The sequence below is a fragment of the Anabrus simplex genome, chromosome 2 (assembly GCF_040414725.1).
Source record: "Anabrus simplex isolate iqAnaSimp1 chromosome 2, ASM4041472v1, whole genome shotgun sequence".
NCBI classification, from domain to species: Eukaryota; Metazoa; Arthropoda; class Insecta; order Orthoptera; family Tettigoniidae; genus Anabrus; species Anabrus simplex.
In genome coordinates, this window is record NC_090266.1 from 1,026,281,984 (window position 1) to 1,026,302,637 (window position 20,654).

General features: G+C 39.8%; 1 protein-coding gene across 1 annotated transcript in view; it reads left to right on the plus strand.

The window, feature by feature from the left end:
• The first annotated feature begins 19,181 nt into the window (after positions 1 to 19,181).
• Positions 19,182 to 20,654, plus strand: part of LOC136863764 (neprilysin-11-like) — a 204,022-nt gene continuing 202,549 nt past the window's right edge. The window contains exon 1 of the mRNA XM_067140117.2: positions 19,182 to 19,239. Coding sequence (XP_066996218.2) covers positions 19,182 to 19,239 — 58 coding nt within the window. The remainder of the gene's footprint in view (positions 19,240 to 20,654) is intronic.

The following is a 20,654-nucleotide window of genomic DNA, read 5'->3' on the forward strand; positions in this document are numbered from 1 at the left end:
AACTGATTGACGAAGGAGAAGAAAAGGAAATACATGTTTTCCTAGTGATATCTCTTTCAGTTCGCAGTATGATGCTCATGAAACAGAACTTTTCATTTACTGACACAAAGGACTGGCGTATGCTTATACTTTAAAATCATGTCATAACATATGAACTCTGAAGAACAGTTTATATCGATTTCTTGATAGTTTTCGCGGTCTTGGGGAAGCGAGCCTGCGTCTTACGCGGAGGCCCCGGGTTCGGTTCCCGGGCAGGTGAGGGATCTGAGAGCTGGTTCGAGGTCAACTCAGCCTACAAGAGAATAAGAGGGAAATTATCTGATGGTGAAATTGCATCCCCGGTCTAGAAAGCCAAGAATAATGGCTGAGAGTATTGGCCTCGCACTCTATAGGCCTTCGTGCTGAAAAGCGGTTGCTTAGTAGTCCATCATGTCTGTGGCATCATTGGGTCTCTTTGCTTTCATGTCAGGTTTAGGACAAGAGACTGTTGGTAGCCTTTGTTCCTGTATGTCCATATTCACTGATGGCCATGCCGTTTAAGGTCTCACATGGTCTGAATATTTGAATGATAGTGAGCAAATGAGTCTTTTTCCATCAATATACCTTTCAGAAAGACACTCCTTAGTTCTATTTCTTCCTTACTCTCTCCAGTTTATCTTACCATATTTATTACGGCTACACACTGTATGATATGCAAAACGGAGTGGATTTCTTGACATTTGTAATGATCGTTGTGCATGGATATAGATACAGTGTGTGATATTCTAGTTAATCTAAAATGTCTCAGGTATCTTTATCTTTTTCAAATTAAGTTATGAAGATTTATTTTTGGAAACTGCTAATAAGTTGAGGTAAACTATAAACTGCATAGGAGAGATGCATGCTCCAAATGTCACTGAAAGAAGATGGTATGTTGAGAGTAGGGCTCAGGATGTACACTATTTTTTGGGGTAAACGGGCATATGCAGTCCGGGTATCCAGACAATAAACGTTGCCCCAAAAAAAAGTGAACACGGATGAACATCTATGAACCCGGATATTCATTGAACACGTAAACGCAAACGACTACACGGTATGAATTCACGCGTGGGCGGTTACAAACGGTTTTTACACGAAGACACGATCTAGTAGAGTAGCCGAGAGGTACTATATCGGCTTCTGAGTTTGGTGATTGGGTTTCGATTCCGGCTGACAACGATGATTTTTCCAGCACAAAATACACGGTTTGGAACATTCGGGAATTTTCTCGACTTTGCTACAGGGACCGTAGCCATCCTCGAAATATGAGGTTAGCGTCTCCGCGTCTACATATGTAGGTGAGACAAAACGTCTGATCTCCACCCGCCTAAGAGAACATATCCGTCACACCAAGAACCAAAACACAGATATCTCAGCAGTAGCCAAGCATTCCTACGAAACTAGGCACGGAATATCATTTGACAAGACCAAGATCCTAGCAGCTATCCCTTGGAATCTGGAAAGGAAAATCCGCGAGGCTATCGAAATCAAGAAACATCCGAATAACATAAATTTAGAAGAAGGATACAAAATCAGCAATTCTTGGATGCCTATCATTCAAAGTTTAAGACATACAGACCACAACATAAACACACGGGCCGCAACCCCATTACATAACAGCGGGGGCAAGCCCCCACTACCTGGCTGTGACATATACTTTCCAGAAGTCTCGCGAGACAGCCAGGGCTTACGTCAGCCAGAAAGGCTAGGATATAAAAGGCCAAGATCAAGGCCACTCTAGTAGTGTAATTTCTGCCTGGGAGACTGATTACCTCGGATCGAGTAGGGGTATTTCAGTCGTCTTGACAAAGAATACTGCAATGTATTCGAAACGTCGGCAAACTGTACGTGATATGCGTACAAGTACAACACGGTTCAACCCGGAAATTAAATTAAATAATTCTTCACACCGTGGAAGCTTCACTTCTAAGAATTGGAGACTTAAATATAGTCGGTTGAAGATATGGGTTTATATAGGACTACGTTATAATTACTGAGAGTTATCAAGTTATCAGTTATGAAATTCACAATTTTCAACAATATCCATACAACAATAAAGAAGAAAGGAACATGCAACATGAAAAGTCATAAAAGAGTTGAAACAATATACTATGCTTAATTAACAGGGGTGGAAGGGCACACTCTGGGAAGTCTAGGCACTTAACTACCAACCCACTCTGCGGCTTTGGGTGGAATTCTCACTAGGACCAGTGTTTGGCGTCAGGAAGACAATCTGGTCTTAACCCCAACCAAGTCCTAAATTGAACCTGGGTGCTCTGTTCACTCCACATAGTAAATGTAAGAAAGTGCGTTTTGAAAATAAAAGTTCTTTTTGATTGATTACCTATACACACATATTAAGGAAAATGGAAGCTGCCTCTGTGGATCCGTGGTAGAGTGTCGGCCTCCGGATCCCAAGATAGCGGGTTCAAACCCGGCAGAGGTAGTCGGATTTTTGAAGGGCGGAAACAGTCCATTCGATACTCCATGTCGTACGATGTCGGCATGTAAAAGATCTCTGGTGACACATTTGGTGTTTACCCGACAAAATTCATTAAATCTCAGCCATAGACGCCCAAGAGAGATCCGGTTTACTCTGTCTGCCATCTAGTGGGCCTAGAGTAAAGCGGAACGTCGAAATTGACGAGCAGACAGCCAGATGGGGTCAAATCGAAATGTCTGCACACGGTAGCTGAGGCCATACGATTATTATTATTATAAGGAAAATGGAAATTGAAGCACACGTTCACATATCTTTATGCGCAAATGTGGGCACCACAGGTCAGTACATACAGTAGTTTACCCATCTCGAGCTGCAACACATTGCTAAATCCTACACCGCATGGAATCAACAAGGATCTGGATCGCGTCGTGTGGAACTGCGGCCCATGCTTGCTCCACTGGGAGGTTACTTTGTTCACAGTTCAGGGTGGCCCACATATGTTTAGTATGGTTTATATTCGGAGACCTGGTAGGCCACTATAAAAACGTAATGTCTTGGAGAATTTTCCTGGATATGCCTGCAGTATGAGAGTGGCATTGTCCTGTAGAAACATCCTATTTTTAACGGTCGCCATCAGAGGGACAAGTATTGGATTGGCAAAACTATCCATGTACTGTCGAACAGTCTCTAAGCCCTCAACCATCACTAGTGGCGATTTCACGTGAAAACCACTGGCCTCCCAGACGGTAGTGCCTGGTTTTGGTCCCGTGTGCCTCTCAACAGTAAGATCGACATGGTCCCTCTCTCCAGTACGCCGTCGGACACGATTGCGGGGGTCATTGTCGCCAAGAGAAAAGCGCGCTTCATCACTTCTTTTTTTGCTATTTTGCTTTACGTCGCACCGACACAGATACGTCTTACGGCGACGATGGGAAAGGACAGGCGTAGGAATTGGAAGGAAGCGGCCGTGGCCTTAATTAAGGTACATCCCCGACATTTGCCTGGTGTGAAAATGGGAAACCACGGAAAAGTGCAGCTATCGAGCTCGGTCGCTTCATCACTGAAGATGACACTGTGCCATTCGACGGTCCAGCGTAACCGTTCTCAACACCAGGGCAAACTTACATGTGGGGTCAATGAAACACTTGCTGAAGGGACATGGGATCATAAGCGAGCTGCATGCAAACAATTACCAGTTGCTTTTCGCATTACGTGTGATGCCATAGTAGCTCGAATTTCCGCTGCTGTTGCTCGGGGGATCTGTCTGCGACATCCTCCCACACTGTTCTCCGTCGAGTTGGTTCTGTCCCAAGTCTCCGAGCATGTGTCGCTTTAGTTGATCTCTACTGCAATGCACGTTGTATCGTAGATGCATTTCAGCCAAAACGCACTGTTACAGCTTGCACAGATACCCCATTCTCACACAGACCTCTCAGTAGGTGACGATTACTTACATGTATCCGTTTGCGAGACGTGTTCCACAAGCGAATACCTCACGTGACTACATGTCAACTAAGCTATATTGCGCTTCACGCACAGCAGGTGACCAACCAGGTGGGGGGGGGCATATGAATAATCCGACTGGCCTGAAATCGGTATCGTTTACAGATCCAGCTGGCACCATTCCATAGCTCTAATATCAACATGAATGACCCATTCCTTCGCGGCGCTGAATTTTCTGATTTTCCTAGTGTATTTTCCACTTTCAGAAGATCGTGTGTTTGAGTCATCAGTCCATAGACTAGTTTTATGCAGCCCTCCATGCCACCCTATCCTGTGCTAACCTTTTCATTTCTACGTAACTATTGCATCCTACATCTGCTCTAATCTGTTTGTCATATTCATACCTTGGTCTACCCCTACCGTTCTTGCCACCTACACTTCCTTCAAAAACCAACTGAACAAGTCCTGGGTGCCTTAAGATGTGTCCTATCATTCCATCTCTTCTTCTCGTCAAATTTAGCCAAATCGATCTCCTCTCACCAATTCCATTCAGTAACTCTTCATTCGTGATTCGATCTATCCATCTCACCTTCAGCATTCTTCTGTAACACCACATTTCAAAAGCTTCTATTCTCTTTCTTTCTGAGCTAGTTATCGTCCATGTTTCACTTCCATACAATGCCACGCTCCACACAAAAGTCTTCAAAAACATCTTTCTAATTCCGATATCAATGTTTGAAGTGAGCAAATTTCTTTTCTTAAGAAAGCTCTTCCTTGCTTGTGCTAGTCTGCATTTTATGTCCTCCTTACTTCTGCCATCGTTAGTTATTTTACTACCCAAGTAACAATATTCATCTACTTCCTTTAAGACTTCGTTTCCTAATCTAATATTTCCTACATCACCTGCCTTCGTTCGACTGCACTCCATTACTTTTGTTTTGGACTTATTTATTTTCATCTTGTACTCCTTACCTAAGACTTCATCCATACCATTCAGCAACTTCTCGAGATCTTCTGCAGTCTCAGATAAAATAACAATATCATCGGCAAATCTCAAGGTTTTGATTTCCTCTCCTTGGACTGTGATTCCCTTTCCAAATTTCTCTTTGATTTCCTTTACTGCCTGTTCTATGTAAACATTGAAAAGGAGAGGGGACAAACTGCAGCCTTGCCTCACTCCTTTCTGGATTGCTGCTTCTTTTTCAAAGCCCTCGATTCTTATCACTGCAGACTGATTTTTATACAGGTTGTAGATAATTATTCGTTCTCGGTATCTGATCCCTATCGTCTTCAGAATCATAAATAGCCTGGTCCAATCAACATTATCGAATGCCTTTTCTAGATCTACGAATGCCATGTACGTGGGCTTGTCCTTCTTGATTCGATCCTCTAAGATCAGACGTAAAGTCAGGATTGCTTCACGTGTTCCTACATTTCTTCTGAAGCCAAATTGATCTTCCCCCAACTCAGCTTCAATTTGTTTTTCCATTCTTCTGTAAATAATACGTGTTAAAATTTTGGAGGCATGAGATACTAAACTAATGGTGCGGTAGTTTTCACACCTGTCAGCACCGGCTTTCTTGGGAATAGGTATAACAACATTCTGCCGAAAATCGGATGGGACTTCTCCTGTCTCATACATCTTGCACACTAAATGAAATAACCTTACCATGCTGGTTTCTCCTAAGGCAGTCAGTAATTCCGAGGGAATATCATCAATTCCAGGTGCCTTGTTTCTATTTAGGTCACTCACAGCGCTGTCAAACTCTGTCAAACTCTGACCTCAAAATTGGGTCTCCCATTTCATCAGCATAAACAGCCTCTTCATGTTCCAGAACCAAATTATCTAATTGATACAACTGTTGGATATGCTCCTGCCATCTTTCTGCTTTGTCTTCTTTCCCTAGAAGTTGGTTTCCATCTGAGCTCTTAATATTCATGCACCTAGATTTCCTTTCTCCAAAGGTTTTCTTGATTTTCCTGTATGCAGCATCTACCTTTCCCAGGACCATACAGCCTTCGACATCCTTGCACTTCTCCTTCAGCCATTCTTCCTTAGCTACCTTGCACTTTCTATCCACTTGATTCTTTAATCGCCTGTATTCTTTTCTGCCCTCTTCATTTCTAGCATTCTTGTATTTTCGTCGTTCATCAATCAGGTCTAGTATCTCCTGAGTTATCCACTGATTCTTAGTTGATCTTTTCTTCCTTCCTAACATTTCTTCAGCAGCCCTACTGACTTCCTTTTTCATGACTCTCCACTCTTCCTCTACTGTGTTTCCTTCGGCCTTTTCATTTAGTCCTTGTGCAACATGTTCCTTAAAACAATCCCTCACACTCTTTTCTTTCAACTTGTCTAGATCCCATCTTGTTGCATTCTTTCCTTTCTTCAATTTCTTCAACTTCAGATGGCATTTCATGACCAACAGGTTGTGGTCAGAGTCCAAGTCTGCTCCTGGGAAAGTTTTGCAATCCAACACCTGGTTTCTGAATCTCTGCCTAATCATAATGAAGTCTATTTGATACCTTCCAGTGTCTCCAGGTCTCGTCCACGTATACAGCCGTCGTTTGTGGTGTTTGAACCAAGTATTGGCGAGGACTAAATTATGATCAGTGCAGAATTCAACCAGCCGACTTCCTCTTTCGTTCCTTTGTCCCAATCCAAATTCTCCTACTGTGCTACCTTCTCTTCCTTGGCCTACCACTGCATTCCAGTCTCCCATCACAATTAGATTCTCGTCACCTTTGACATATTGTATTAAATCTTCTATCTCCTCATATATTCTTTCAATTTCTTCATCATCCGCTGAACTAGTAGGCATATAGACCAGCACTATTGTGGTGGGCATTGGTTTGGTGTCTATCTTGGCGACAATAATTCTTTCACTATGCTGGTCGTAGTAGCTTATCCGCTGCCCTATTTTCTTATTCATTATTAAACCAACTCCTGCATTTCCCCTGTTTGATTTCGTGTTGATAATTCGGTAGTCGCCTGACCAAAAATCCTGTTCTTCCTGCCAACGTACTTCACTTATACCAATTACATCTAACTTTAGCCTATCCATCTCCCTTTTCACATTCTCTAACCTACCACAACGATTCAAACTTCTAACATTCCACGCTCCGACTCGCAGAATGTCAGTATCCATCTTCCTGATGATCGCCCCCTTTCGTGTAGTCCCCACCCGGAGATCCGAATGGGGGACTAGTTTACCTCCGGAATATTTTACCCGGGAAGAAGCCATCATCAGTACATCCTTCATACAGAGAGAGGTGCATGTCCTCGGGAGGTAGTTACGGCTGTAGTTTCCCGTTGCTTTCAGCCGTGTAGCAGTATCAACACAGCTAAGCCATGTTGAGTATTATTACAAGGCCGTATCAGTCAATCATCTAGACTGCCGCCCTTGCAACTACCGAAAGGCTGCTACCCCCCTTTCGATGAACCATTCGTTAGTCTGGTCTCTCAACAGATACCCATCCGATATGGTTGCACCTGCGGCTCGGCTGTCTGCATCATTGGGACACGCAACCCTCCCCACCGCGGCAAGGTCACATGGTTCGCAGAGGAGATTATCTTCTTTATAAGAGTGTTGTATGTTTGATTCCCAGGGACTACCAAACAATGGCCAGCCTAAGAATGATTTTCAGACTTCTTTCTAGGAAAGAGTTGGTATCACGTTATGTATCCTAGCCATACAATAATTACACTTACTCATATCGGTATAATATAACAACCAGTCAGGAAGTAAACTATGTCGTCGCCATAAGACCACTCTGTGTCGGTGCGACGTAAAGCAAATAGCAAGAAAAAAAAAACTATGTAGGACTGACGACAGTATATTTCTCAGTAATAGCATAACTGTAGTTTAAAATAAATAAAGAATTTTACAAATGTATATGCATTATGGGAATATATGAATTCAATGAAGAACAAATATGGTAATGAATACTTCATATATGTGGCATCTGAAAATGTTGCAATGTGCTTTACATATTCGTTTTTTGCTAGGGGCTTTACGTCGCACCGACACAGATAGGTCTTATGGCGATGATGGGAAACCACGGTCAACCATCTTCAGTGTCCTTAATTAAGATACAGCCCCAGCATTTGCCTGGTGTGAAAATGGGAAACCACGGAAAACCATCTTCAGGGCTGCCGATAGTGGGATTCGAACCTACTATCTCCCGGATGCAAGCTCACAGCCGCGCGCCTCTACGCGCGCGGCCAACTCGCCCGGTTACATAAAATTTAGAAGGAAGTTTACTTTTACCTACGGTTTATTGGTACAGTATTAATATCCCCGGCCATGTATCAGGAAACGATATTTGATATTTACTTTACGTCGCACCGACACAAATAGGTGTTATGGCGACGATGGAAAGGCTTAGGAATGGGAAGGAAGCGGCCATGGCCTTAATTAAGGTACAGCCCTAGCATTTGCCTGGTATGAAAATCGGAAACCACGGAAAATCATCTTCAGGCCTGTCGACAGTGGAGTTCGAACCCACTATCTCCCGGATACAGCTGCGCGCCCCTAACCGCACGGCCAACTTGCTCGGTATATCAGGAAACGTGACTGAGGGGTAGACATAAGATACGGTAGGTGATGAAGTGGAGAAAACATTCATTATCACTTCCTCTCTCTATAGTTCGACGAATTATTTTCATAACATTCCATACTGAAGCTGCAAAGTAGAATTGCATGGCTTTCCTCATTTTGTTGCTCCCAATCTAGAGGTTGGTAAAATGTTTCTCTTTGAGCTTCGTGCATTTCTATATACGGTATGATACTGGTGTGTATGCTAATGTTAACGAACAACAGCGTTAATTTCTAACATTGACTGATCAAAATGAAATGATGATGATTGCTGTTTTAAGGGGCCACACATCGAGGTAATCAGCCCTATATGGTAGTGACATCCTGGGATTGTGATAAATACGCACAACATTAGCTAATGCGTTATTGTATCATTTAACTGGAGTGAATGAGATAGAATCTAGATTGTTAGCTGTGAAGCGTCACGATGGCCCAAGATCAAGCCATTCATTTTATTTCCTGCCGATGGTTTAACATCGTACTAACACATCGAAGGTTTTCAGCGACGCAAGGATGGGAAAGGGCTATAGAAGTGGCCGTGGGATTAATTAAGGTACATTTACGTGGTGTGAAAATGGGAAGCCATGGAAAACCATATTGAGACCTGCCGACGCTGGGTTTCTAGCCCATCACCTCTCGAATGCAAGTTCACAGCTACGCGACCCTAATCGCACGGCCAACTCGCTCAGTCATTTTGTTTCATGTCATGGTCTATGTGTTAGTGTGTGTGCCAGATGATGTGTTCCATTTTAGCTATAGTGTATTTTCATAATCTTCCTTGATTTCAACTATGATAATAATTCAATTTCTTCCAGTTGGGAGCATTATACATTAGTTTATTTATTTATTTATTTATTTATTTATTTATTTATTTATTTATTTATTTATTTATTACTATAAAGGTCCCAATGAGCCTGGGGCTCGAGGTAGCGACAGACTTTTAAAATATTTATGTATGGACAGATACATTTAGTAACACGCAGCATTACGCCGAGAGATTAGAACATAAGGTACTTAATTAAACAGGAATACAAAATTGACTTTTTAGACACAGAGAACTTATTCTTTACAATAATTTACAATGAAGAGAAATTTCAACGAAGATTATGACCTTAAATATTTACCGGTAATATAATTTTCAGGTGCTAACACTGATGTTGTCAAGAAGCGGGAATGATCTGTCCATTTATCATTTGTGTGCTTATGTACATTTTGATGGGAATTTGGTCAAATATCCAATAGTTCCAAAGTCAGGAAATGGTCTTAATCTGTTTTTGATATAGCTATGTGATCCTGTAATCATATAGAAGTAAATTAAACTCGTGTCCTTGTCTCAAGTTGGTGCAGCACACCCTCAATGGAGGTGTACCATTTTAGTCACGTACCAGCCGTCCTGCCATCCTTAAAACTCTCGTAGTACCGGGAATCGAACCCGAACCTACGAGGACGGCAGATAATTGTACTAACTCCTACGCTACGGAAGCGGACATTATATAGAATTTGAAATACTAGATGCCAATGTTCACACGCTGATCTTCAATTATACATAATTCCTCAGATTAAGTAATTCAAGAATATATAAGGAAACTTCTGTGGAATATCTACCATCTGAGGTTGACAGCACTAACGAAAAGTTAGAATACCGCGTACTGTATCCATAGACAGGTATTTCATCAAGAAAAATATGTCGAACTTAAATTATATGTTCCAAGTTTATAGAACAGAAAGCATTAAAATGTCATCAGTAATAGGCCTATGCTGCTGGTATCACAAACATACGGATCAATTATTCACATGTTCAAATGATAGAAGTTAAGCTGTTGAATGTTTTTGAGATACCGGTATTCTTCCTTTGTACAAAGTTGTGTGATTTTGACTCAGGGGGTTGGGGTTGGGATTGAGGTGGGGCATTCACGAAAAATAATGTACACTGAAACATGTTAACATCATTTATATACCGGTATCTAATTCAACGGTAAAATACCAAATATCCTTGAGATGTTATTTCATCAAATGGTGGATAGTTATTCGGAGAGTGAATTGACAGTATTGATGAAATTGAAGTAAGTAAATCTTTATCTTATATATTGTTGAACATGCAATATTTTATTAAAAGTTGGCATTAGTCATTAAAGAGTTTTATACATTTGATACAATTTAAATTTAATTGTCTATCTGTACAGTTACATATATGGCAAACCATTAATAATGGATCACATTGTCCAAAAATTGAATGTATCCCAATATAAATTTTTGAATGACAGTACTGTACCTTGGTCTTCTATTACATCAGGTTTACTTGAAACATGATCCATCCTTCTATTACAGTTTGCTAAGGAAGAAATGTTAATTACACTGGGATCTTAAACTATTCATGTAGGCGTTTGTATTTCTGATTGCAAACAAATTGTCCCTTGTTCAGTGTTCATTAGTAATTGGATGCAATATTCAAAGGTTATTTAAGCAGTAGTTTTTATCTTCCAGTTTTGTATAATTCAATTGCTTGGTTGCGGTTTAAAGGGACCTAACATTCAGGTAATTGACTCTGTCCCTTCATACATATTTAGACTGAGATCAATACTAGTCTTCAAAAATAATTCAACTTTCTTAGTCTAAATTTAGTTATCACATGTGGAACTAATTTAATCAAACAATTAAAATCGAATCAATGAAAAATTCTTACATTATACAGTTCGATTTAAAAAACAGATCAGTCAATCAAAATTCAAAACAAATTTCAGAAATGAAATATTTACAACTCTCATATTCTGTTATTCATAAGCAATTCTGTTGTCTAAAAAAATTGGTTGTAATTATACTTACCACTTAGAGGCTAATGAATAGGAGGTACAAAGTTTCAGTTATGATTAATGTGAGGTAAACAGTAATATATAAAGTGCAAGCAGTTGTTTCCCTGTGTGAATTTCTGCTGATATTGGATGAACTATAAGGAGGATGAAGAAATGATATAGGGAAAGAGAGGAACAGTTGAGACAGACTGATGTGTATGAACATTATTTGTGATCTCATAAGACTACTTACTCTTTATAGAAACAATTGGAAAGTAGTCAAAGGAAATCACAACTGGTAACAATATCTGGAAAAATGAATATCTATAACTTTCATGTTTTGCTAGTAAAATTCTTAAATCTTTTACTCCGCTGATGAAATTATAGGCATGTGTGTGAGGTACTGTACCATTTCACTGTGAAGACAAAGTTAGTCATGGTCCTGTGTGTTGGATTGTTGAAAGTTGACTCAAGACAACTTCCTAACAGGACCAATATGAGAAGGTACTGCATGGGCCCATGACCCATAATGTTCTAGCATATTGTGTACAGTCTTCAGGGAAATCATTTGGTTTAGAATTTAAATGTAACACCCATAAATAGGTCATTCAATTTTGTGTGAATTTAACATTGGTGAATAACTAATGCACCTAATTCAAGCAAATCTGCTTTTAGTCTTCAGTAACGATCTGTATTGTTGAGAGAATTTATGGAATGATTTGGTAACCTGGTGAAAGACATGTAGTTTGTCAGTTACTTAGTAAATATATTGGGAGATGTGATTATGATGCAGGAACTGGCTTACTGAATTATTATACTCTTTTTAATTAGCTAGGCCACAAAGATATCATCTGAGTATCACAAGACTCAAAATTTCATCTATTGATGCACAAAGGGGCTAGTTTTATCATAAAAATATGAATAAAATAAATTCGCTGTACTGAGGATGAAAAAATGACTAGATTTGGTGCGAGCAACATTTTAGCTTGTGACGTTGAAAAATATGTGATTCTGGGCATTGCATAATAGAGTAATTTTACTGAAAGAGGAAGGGTTTTTTAACATAAGGATATTTCCTGTAAGAAAATATTTTATTTTACATGGGGAAGAAAACTTTTAGGAATAATGTAACTGTAACGTGTAGAAGAAACATTTAACTGCCAACTAGAGTTCTGAACATCGGACATTAGAACTGATGCCACTCGTATCTCCCTGCTTCATTAATATCATCCTGTAGCCTACTTGTAGTCTTGAGCACATAACTACAGTAGAATGTGTGTGGTCTTTTTATTAACACTTTTCCATTCACTCCCTGCTCTGTTATATACAGAGAGACGGGGGCAAATCATAGTATTCACAATGCATTTGTTATATTACGATATTTTCTCAACAAATTAATAATGAAGCTGTTTGAAAACAGAGCTATTAGTTTCGTATTAATTCCTTGAATTGTATTCTCTTTCAAGAAACTTCTTTAGATTAAGTTTGAACTACCTGAAATTGGTCCAGATATTCTTTGGTATATTGTTGTTCTTTTTGTATTGTTATCAAACGTGTAAAATAAGCTATGCGCTAATTGTTACGGTTCTGATACATTTGATTACAAATAAAATGTAAATGAGTCAGATAATAAACCCTATTGTTTTCCCCAACTTTTAACAGAAGCTATAAGTTGATTATTGTACAGATATTCTAAATTTGAATGTTCTAGGTACATATTTCCTGGGAGTTTTATTCCTCTGCTTGCTGCAGTGATAAACAGTATTGGCATAAGTGAATGTCGCACAGACTTCAAATCAAATGGTGAGTTATTACTTATTTTCTTGTTTCCATTCACCCCGTCCCTATCCTTGACAATTGAAATTACTCAGACTTGGTGTATTAGCAATTATTTTTGCAGTCATGCAGACTAAGGTCTGCTTGGAGCTATGCAAGCTCTTGGAAACATCAACAGATTTTAGTTATTCTTCGTTTTGAGTTTTCATTGTACAGCTAAACTTGACATGAAGTATACAGAATATATGGGCTATATCCAGTTTTGAAATATTATAACAATATTTCTGTACTGAATTCATCATACAAGTATGCATTAAACTAGGAATACTACTGGCCAGAAATTACAACCCAAATGCTGTTAGCAGCTGCAGAGTATGCTTTTTGTGCACCTTTTCCAGAAAAATCATGAGTTAGGCTACCATTAGTATCTTACCAAAATTCCTGATATTGAGTCCATCATTTAGAGGTCTCAGAGACGAGAAATCTAATATTTTAAAAGGTTGTGAAATAGTCAAGAAAGAGCGACATGATGGACTCTGGAAATTTCCATTTTCCGTCATTCTCTTCAGCTAACAAATGACCTCGACACGTGTGGTCTGTTTCACCCTGTTCTGATGGGTGGATCCCTTTCTACACACGGGGCAAGCTGAGTGGATTGATATCGTCAGAGGTAAAATATAGTGTTCAGGACTCTCATGACTTAACTATTCTAAACACGTCTTTTTGGAGATTTGGAGACTGAATTTTGTGACGTCCGAATTATTCCGCGTACTTTGAGTACCATCACGATAATGAGACTTGCAGATTGAGACGTAAATATTTTTTTGAAAATATTGCATCACAGATTTTCGGCGGGAAGCAATCGCAATTATACTTGGTGCGGTCATGTTCCTTGACGTCATTCACGGGAAGATTTTCGAGGTGAAAGAACGTCAGTTTGAAGCAGCTCCGTGGGGCCGAGATTTTTATTACCAGAGTTAAGTCTGTATTTGAACTTCGAAACTGAACGAGTTGTCCCAGTGGAACATGCCATTTATTACAAGTTATCTTGGAAAAATTTTACTAAAAGGGATCAGAGTATGGGAGAGAACATTAGCACTGCTTTGGCAGTGTTATTCAACGTAAATAGTACTCAAGTCAGGCCGTGAGAAAGTAGTATTGTCGGTTAAAAGCAAGGAAACCGTCTACACTCTCGCGATTGTCCAAAGGGTGTTAACTGTTTCGTCGCAGTGAGCGAGATATACTGTACGAGGGTGTCTGCTTTTTAGTTCACGTACACAGAGCTAAAGATTATGAGGCAATTGTAAGTATAGCATGAGTGCGGGCGATACATTTCCGAAGTGGTTTATTTGCTTGTGAAGACGATTTGTGAGGGTACTTTGTATATGTTTTATATTTCAGATTCTTAGCTTAAGTCAAGAAATAAAAATCATAAATATGTGGAATGTCATGTCGGAGTTACATTTAATGGAAATCACCGCGTACATGATGTGTATTTAAACGACCAGAGGCCGCTGGCGAACTGAAAATGGAGCAGGAACGAGTTAACAAGATCTGTGCCTTAAACACTCTTCTCATGTAGTCCTGGGTATTTTGTTATGCTAATAACTCATTTCGTTATGTGAAGAGCTGTTGTTTCATTTAGTGGAAGTTTACCAAATGTTCAACTTTATTTACTTGAATGCTGATAACGTTCACGGGCGATTCGCGATATGTGCGTGTGTTAGAAATGTCACTGTTTTAAAATACAATTTTGTCATTTTTGTGCGTGGAGATGTTCAGTTTTTATTATTCTCAAAAAATCCGTTCAGATTCATTGGGAACCTGTTTACGGTAGAACAGTTACATTTAGAGTCTCTTCCGTGTCTTATGATGAAGAGGGATTTTTAACTAACTTACGTCATTTTTCGATATCTCATGTCCATAGTCGTAGAACCAGTTGCGTACGTGAATTTAGAGGTCTTGGTCAACCTGTAATTATGTAGATGTCATTAAATAATAATATGCAATGAAACACGTAATATTTCATGTCTGTGTGGTAGAATTCGCTTTGTAGAAGGTCATTCTTAGATATTTTTTGTCAGGAGGTAACAGTGCTCGAGTTCAGTCTACGAGGTCTGAGGTCAACATTGAAGTATGTCACGTGTTTCTGGACTATTATATTTCCGAGCGATGGATTTTGGTGTAGAGGAGTTGTGTTAATGTCCGATGTTGTATTGTAGCCTTGTTGTTGTTGTTAGAGATGTTGTATTTGGCTCAGGCAGTGGTGAACCCCTGCGACTCAAATAGTGAGGCATATTCCAGGTCGAGATTCCTAATATAATGTTTTAAATAATGCCAGGATTTTTGAGTAAAAAGGCCCGAGAGAAAGTTGTCATGATAGTGTAACTGAAATGTGGGACGACATGTCCAGAGGGATAGTTTGCTTCAAGTGAAACTCACCAAACGTGTATTATACTCCGCAGATTTCACTCGTTATAGCAGAGGTGGTCACGCTGGGCATTTCGTCCCGCGGGTCCCAGCACTGTAAGTGGGCGGACAGGCAGGCGATGGGCGTATGCTATTCAATCACAATGACGTTGTGGTTACGTCAGAAACCATGCAGATAGGGTGATGTTCTCCCAATCACTCTCATCACTCCTGCGATGCAGGAGTTTGAAATGGAGGCAGAAAATAATGAAAGAAAGAGGGCAAAACTCCACGTCACTTTCCATTTACGTTGTAAGAAATAACTTACTTATGTTCAATGCAGTTTACGTATTTTGACCGGATACAATAAAGAGTCCTACAACCTCAAATATTTTTGTAATGTACGTAATGAATTACAAATACAATTACATTTTATGAGGTACTTTAGAAACATTTATAATATAATACAGAGTTAAGGTGGTTAAGCTGTGGTTTGTGGTTGCTTGGGTTTAAATTATCTGATAAATTCACCAACAAGCCAATCATGCTTAGTGGGAACAACATGTGAAGACATACTGTACGTGTATTTGGTAGATACATTTACATCGTTGTTGTACTTTAATCTTGGATAATAAATATCTATGCCCCCCTCGATATGAAACTCCATCAGCATTTAGAGGCTAGCTATTATTATCGGACGCCTGATAAGTTTTAAATACTATTTTCAAATTCAGTGAGCAGGGAAATTTAAACAACACAACACTGTGCAAAATCGGGCAGTCAAATTGTTGAATTATGTAAATATATAACTTTTTGATGAATGAATAACAGAGGAGTGTGGCAGGCTTCGGCAGCCGGCACAATTCCGATCCTCACCGCTAGAACGGGGATCCATTCATTCCATTCCCGGCCCGGTCAAATGAATGGAAACAGGCTGTGAATTTTCATTCAATAGCTCTATAAGGTAGGTTTATTTAATATTGTTACAAAAGTGAAGGAAAATATTTTCTAGACTGCAAAAATAAAACAGAAGTCATGGCAACCCCGTAAAACACATTAGTTTTGAGCTGTGCACACTTTCAGGTTAACAATACATTCACTAGAGTGTACAATGACATTTAAAAATAGCAATAGTCAGTCATTTAAAAACTTCATCCTCCAGAAAGTCAGTAAAACAAAAGAATAACTTTTAGGACCATATGCAAAAGGTAATTGATTTCAATTTTAGTTGCCAAGCTAATGAAGAACACTAGGCGAAACTCAAATATGAATTAAACTATCAAAAGGGAGTCATCATAATTTTTTCACGAAAAATTTCATATTGCAGATTCTCGCTGCCTCCATGTTCCGTTTCTGCTCTTTGCAGCACATCCACATAGTATGGAAGCTCGGAAGGTGTTCTCCAGTTTTCACCGAAATTGGACAACAGCTCTGCAACGTCTCCACTTAACCTTTGTACGTTGTTCGTACATATTTCTATGGGTTTAATTTCAGACATGGAAGTGTTTGTTTCAGAACGGTATGCTGTCTCCCTATTACTTTCACATCGCACTTTTTGACACCCCGTTCTGGTATTAATCGTTTGCTTGGAGCAAATTTGAAGTGCCGTACTCCAGTTGTCTTCAGAACAGCAGCTGTGCTGGTTTACCAATCAGAATCTTTACAGCATTCTCCAAGATTAATAACCGTTCCGTGATTCCTAACTATGCCCAAGTAAGCTGATGGAGTAATGATCTCTATTTCATTCTTGATGTCTCTTTCGATATTGCCAAAGACAAGATCAGGGGTAATGACAGAGTGGTCTCGTACAGGTAACAGCAGATCGGTGAATTCAATTTTACTTGAAGCAGACAGAAGCTTTTCCACATACGGAAAAGAGGTTCTCATTTTTACTTTGACACCCACACGAGTCACAAACATGTCTCTCGTCTTTGTACTGTAATTTCTCGTGTCAGTTTTCATCAGCTTATCATAAAGCGGTGAAGCAATCTGATTAGAACCATTTCCATATTGGTCCTCCACCATAACTGTCTTTGGTAAGCCTGCTTTTGGAGGTACTTTGAACTACAGCAAAGGTGTGAAAGTAAAGTTGACGGGAGTAATAACCCTCTTGATCTGGGCCCTGGTATAAACGATGGATTTCCCGTAGTCAAAGGATAATAAAAGAGTCTCTTCACCAGCTTCTTCCAGCAGAGTGTAAAATACTTTCACTTTTAGTTTGTGGACACGCTTGTTCATCATTATTTAATTTCGTTTAGTGGAATTTTTCTCTTGTATTAGACGCTCATCAAGGTGTATGCAGAGAGAACAACAGTCCTTACTAGGGTCTTGAATCGAGCTGATTGGTTGTTGTGGGGATTGTCCCACTTGACCCCAACAGATGGCGGAGATCGTTCTGTTTGAAACCAACATTGTACTTCCATGCACTGAAACGGCGGGATTTCGTCCTTTCTAAAAATTGTGGCAACACATTCCTTCTGGAAGCATAAACGTGTTTTCCTATATTATTAATTCTTGTAAATCAACATTGTTTTGTGTTTCCTGAATACAGGAGCGAATTAATTTTGGAGATCACTCTCTTAGTTCTTCAGTAGCTTTTCGTTTAGCAGATGCTGTAATTTAAGGGCGAAGCATTGTGCTTCCTGAGCACGATTCATGGTTATGTACATCGGCACTTGTCGTTAGATTTCTTCCATTAGGCTCTTTTAAGAAAGAAAGAAAGAAAGAAAGAAAGAAACCTTACAAGTTATACAGTATGTACCTATTCTATTCGTACGGGCTGTTTGCTTTAGTATTTCAACGCACTGCCAGAAAATAATAAACTGGAAAGGATTTTATTCACTGAACATATATTCAACAAAGCTTTCAGAAAACAAATATCTACTGTACCTGTTTGCAATCATGTTAACAAAACATACAGCTTCTAATCAAGAAAAGCGCGCTCATAATCTTGTATCTTCCCTATTCGTACATGCAAATTGAACACTTGAAATAAACAAAAATATATAGGGTACCTGGAACCTGTTAGTATCTAGTGGAGTATCCCCTAGCCTTTATAACTGTCTGACATCGCCACCGCACAGAATACACTAATTTCTTGCACATGTCCGGGCTGATTTTCTACTATTCCTGAAGAATCACACGTTTAAGTTCATCCTTCGTACGCACACGTTGCCTACGGAGCTTCCTCTTCAACGTAGCCCAAAGATGTTTGATGGGATTTAAATCCGGAGACTGGGGAGGTGTTCTAAGCTGCTTGGGAATGTTCCAGATCAAACATGTCTTATTAACATCAGCAGTGTGTTTTGGGTCATTATCATGCTGGAACATATAAACAGGTGGCTTCCCCATTTTCTCGGCACTCTGCTTCACGTTTTCCCTCAGGTTTGCATTATAGCACTCCTTGTCCATTATTCCGTCAATGAAATGTATGTTACCCACACCTCTGGCTGACATACAGCCCCAAAGCATTACAGACCCACCACACGTATTTTACGGTTAGGAGTGTATTAGCCACATCATTGTCCGTACCAAATTTTCTTCATATTCTGTGGATGCCATGTTTATTTTTGTCTCATCAGACCAGATAACATCATTCCAGAATTTGTTCTCCTTATTTATATGCTCCTTAGCGAATGTAAGTCTAAACCGTCTGTTTGTTCTACTTACATATGGCCTTTTCCGATGGCTTCTTCCGTAGTACCCATGCCGATACAGGATCCGACGGATGGTGGAGTTGCTGATCTTTCCAGTTCGTTCCTCCGTGAGTTTCCTCTATACTGGTGTACTTAATTTGGAATCTGGCTTTATCAGCCGAACAGAAAACCGTTCTTCCCTTTCAGTTAAACACTTTCTACTGGGGTTTCATGGCGTGATGTTAATAGTGCCTTTGTGTTTAAATTTATCAACCACATATCGCACCGTATATTGTGTTCTATTGACCAGTTGTCCCATCTTTCGTAATGAAAATCCTTTAAGTGCCAGTTTAAGTATAGTGTTCTTAAGCTCCGTACTTAACTCTTCACTCCTACCCATGTCCACCACAGATACACTAGGAAGGAGAGTAACGCACTTGACCAGTCGTATGCGGTCACTGAGACTTTTCCGTGCATCACAACCAAACGGTGGGCATCATCCTGTCCATGTGTACGAATACAACTGGTACACCCATTCGTCGATGCCGGCACATTCATAGCAAATATTCTTGCCTGTATGTAAATAAGTATGATTTTCACCAACAAATTATCATTGACAAACCATGTTTTTACCCGCAAAGTACGTTTTATTTCAATTTTTCAATCGTTAATGTGAATATACGAAGCTTGATAAGAAATTGAAGCCTGTACGAATAACAGAGCCACGTACTGTATACTTACAAATGAAGAATTCCGTCAGAGGAGGAGCTCACCAAAAAAAGTATTAAAATATGCTTTGCACTACCGATTCACACACTGTCATTTTGTCTCCCCCGAAGGACCGAATTGGTTCCCAAATGGATTTGGAAGTTTCCGAGGTGGCTTTCAAACTGAGAAATAAGATAAATGGTTCCCTAATCAAACATCTAACAAATGTACCGATTTTTCTAGTGGTTATAATATAAAGCATTACTAAGTAGGTTGGCAGGCCTCGTATCTCTCTCGGTTGTTGATCTCCGAGCCTAGATGGAGGGTGGCGTATTCATCGGCATTCAGTTGGATTCCGATTTCTTCCAGGGGTTACTTCTTTTTAAACGTAACTTTGGTCGCCACTGATCACTCATAATTATGTAGATTGCTGATTTGATTCTTTGCTGATCGATTCTGTTTTAGCATCCGCTAAACCCATATTGGGTTTTATTAAATGTTTCTTTTAGTGTGCTACTTGCTTCGCATTGAAAGGGAGTGTATGAAAACTAGATGTCTTGGCCTGGTGTGGATCCTTGTTCGGTTTTACAGTCAAACGGGGTCAATCACTTAATAGTCTATTAGCCTCAAAGTTAAAAAATCAGGTTTCATAGTTTTTAACCATACCATTCGGGAGCCACCTCACCCTCACCCCGATGCATGAAAATGCCGGGGACGAGACGGATTCCTGGATAAACGAAACATACTTCAGCCGGGGACAAGACGGGTTCCTGTATTAATGAACCGTAATTCCAGATAGGGACGAGATGGGTTGTTTATTTACAGACCGGGGAGG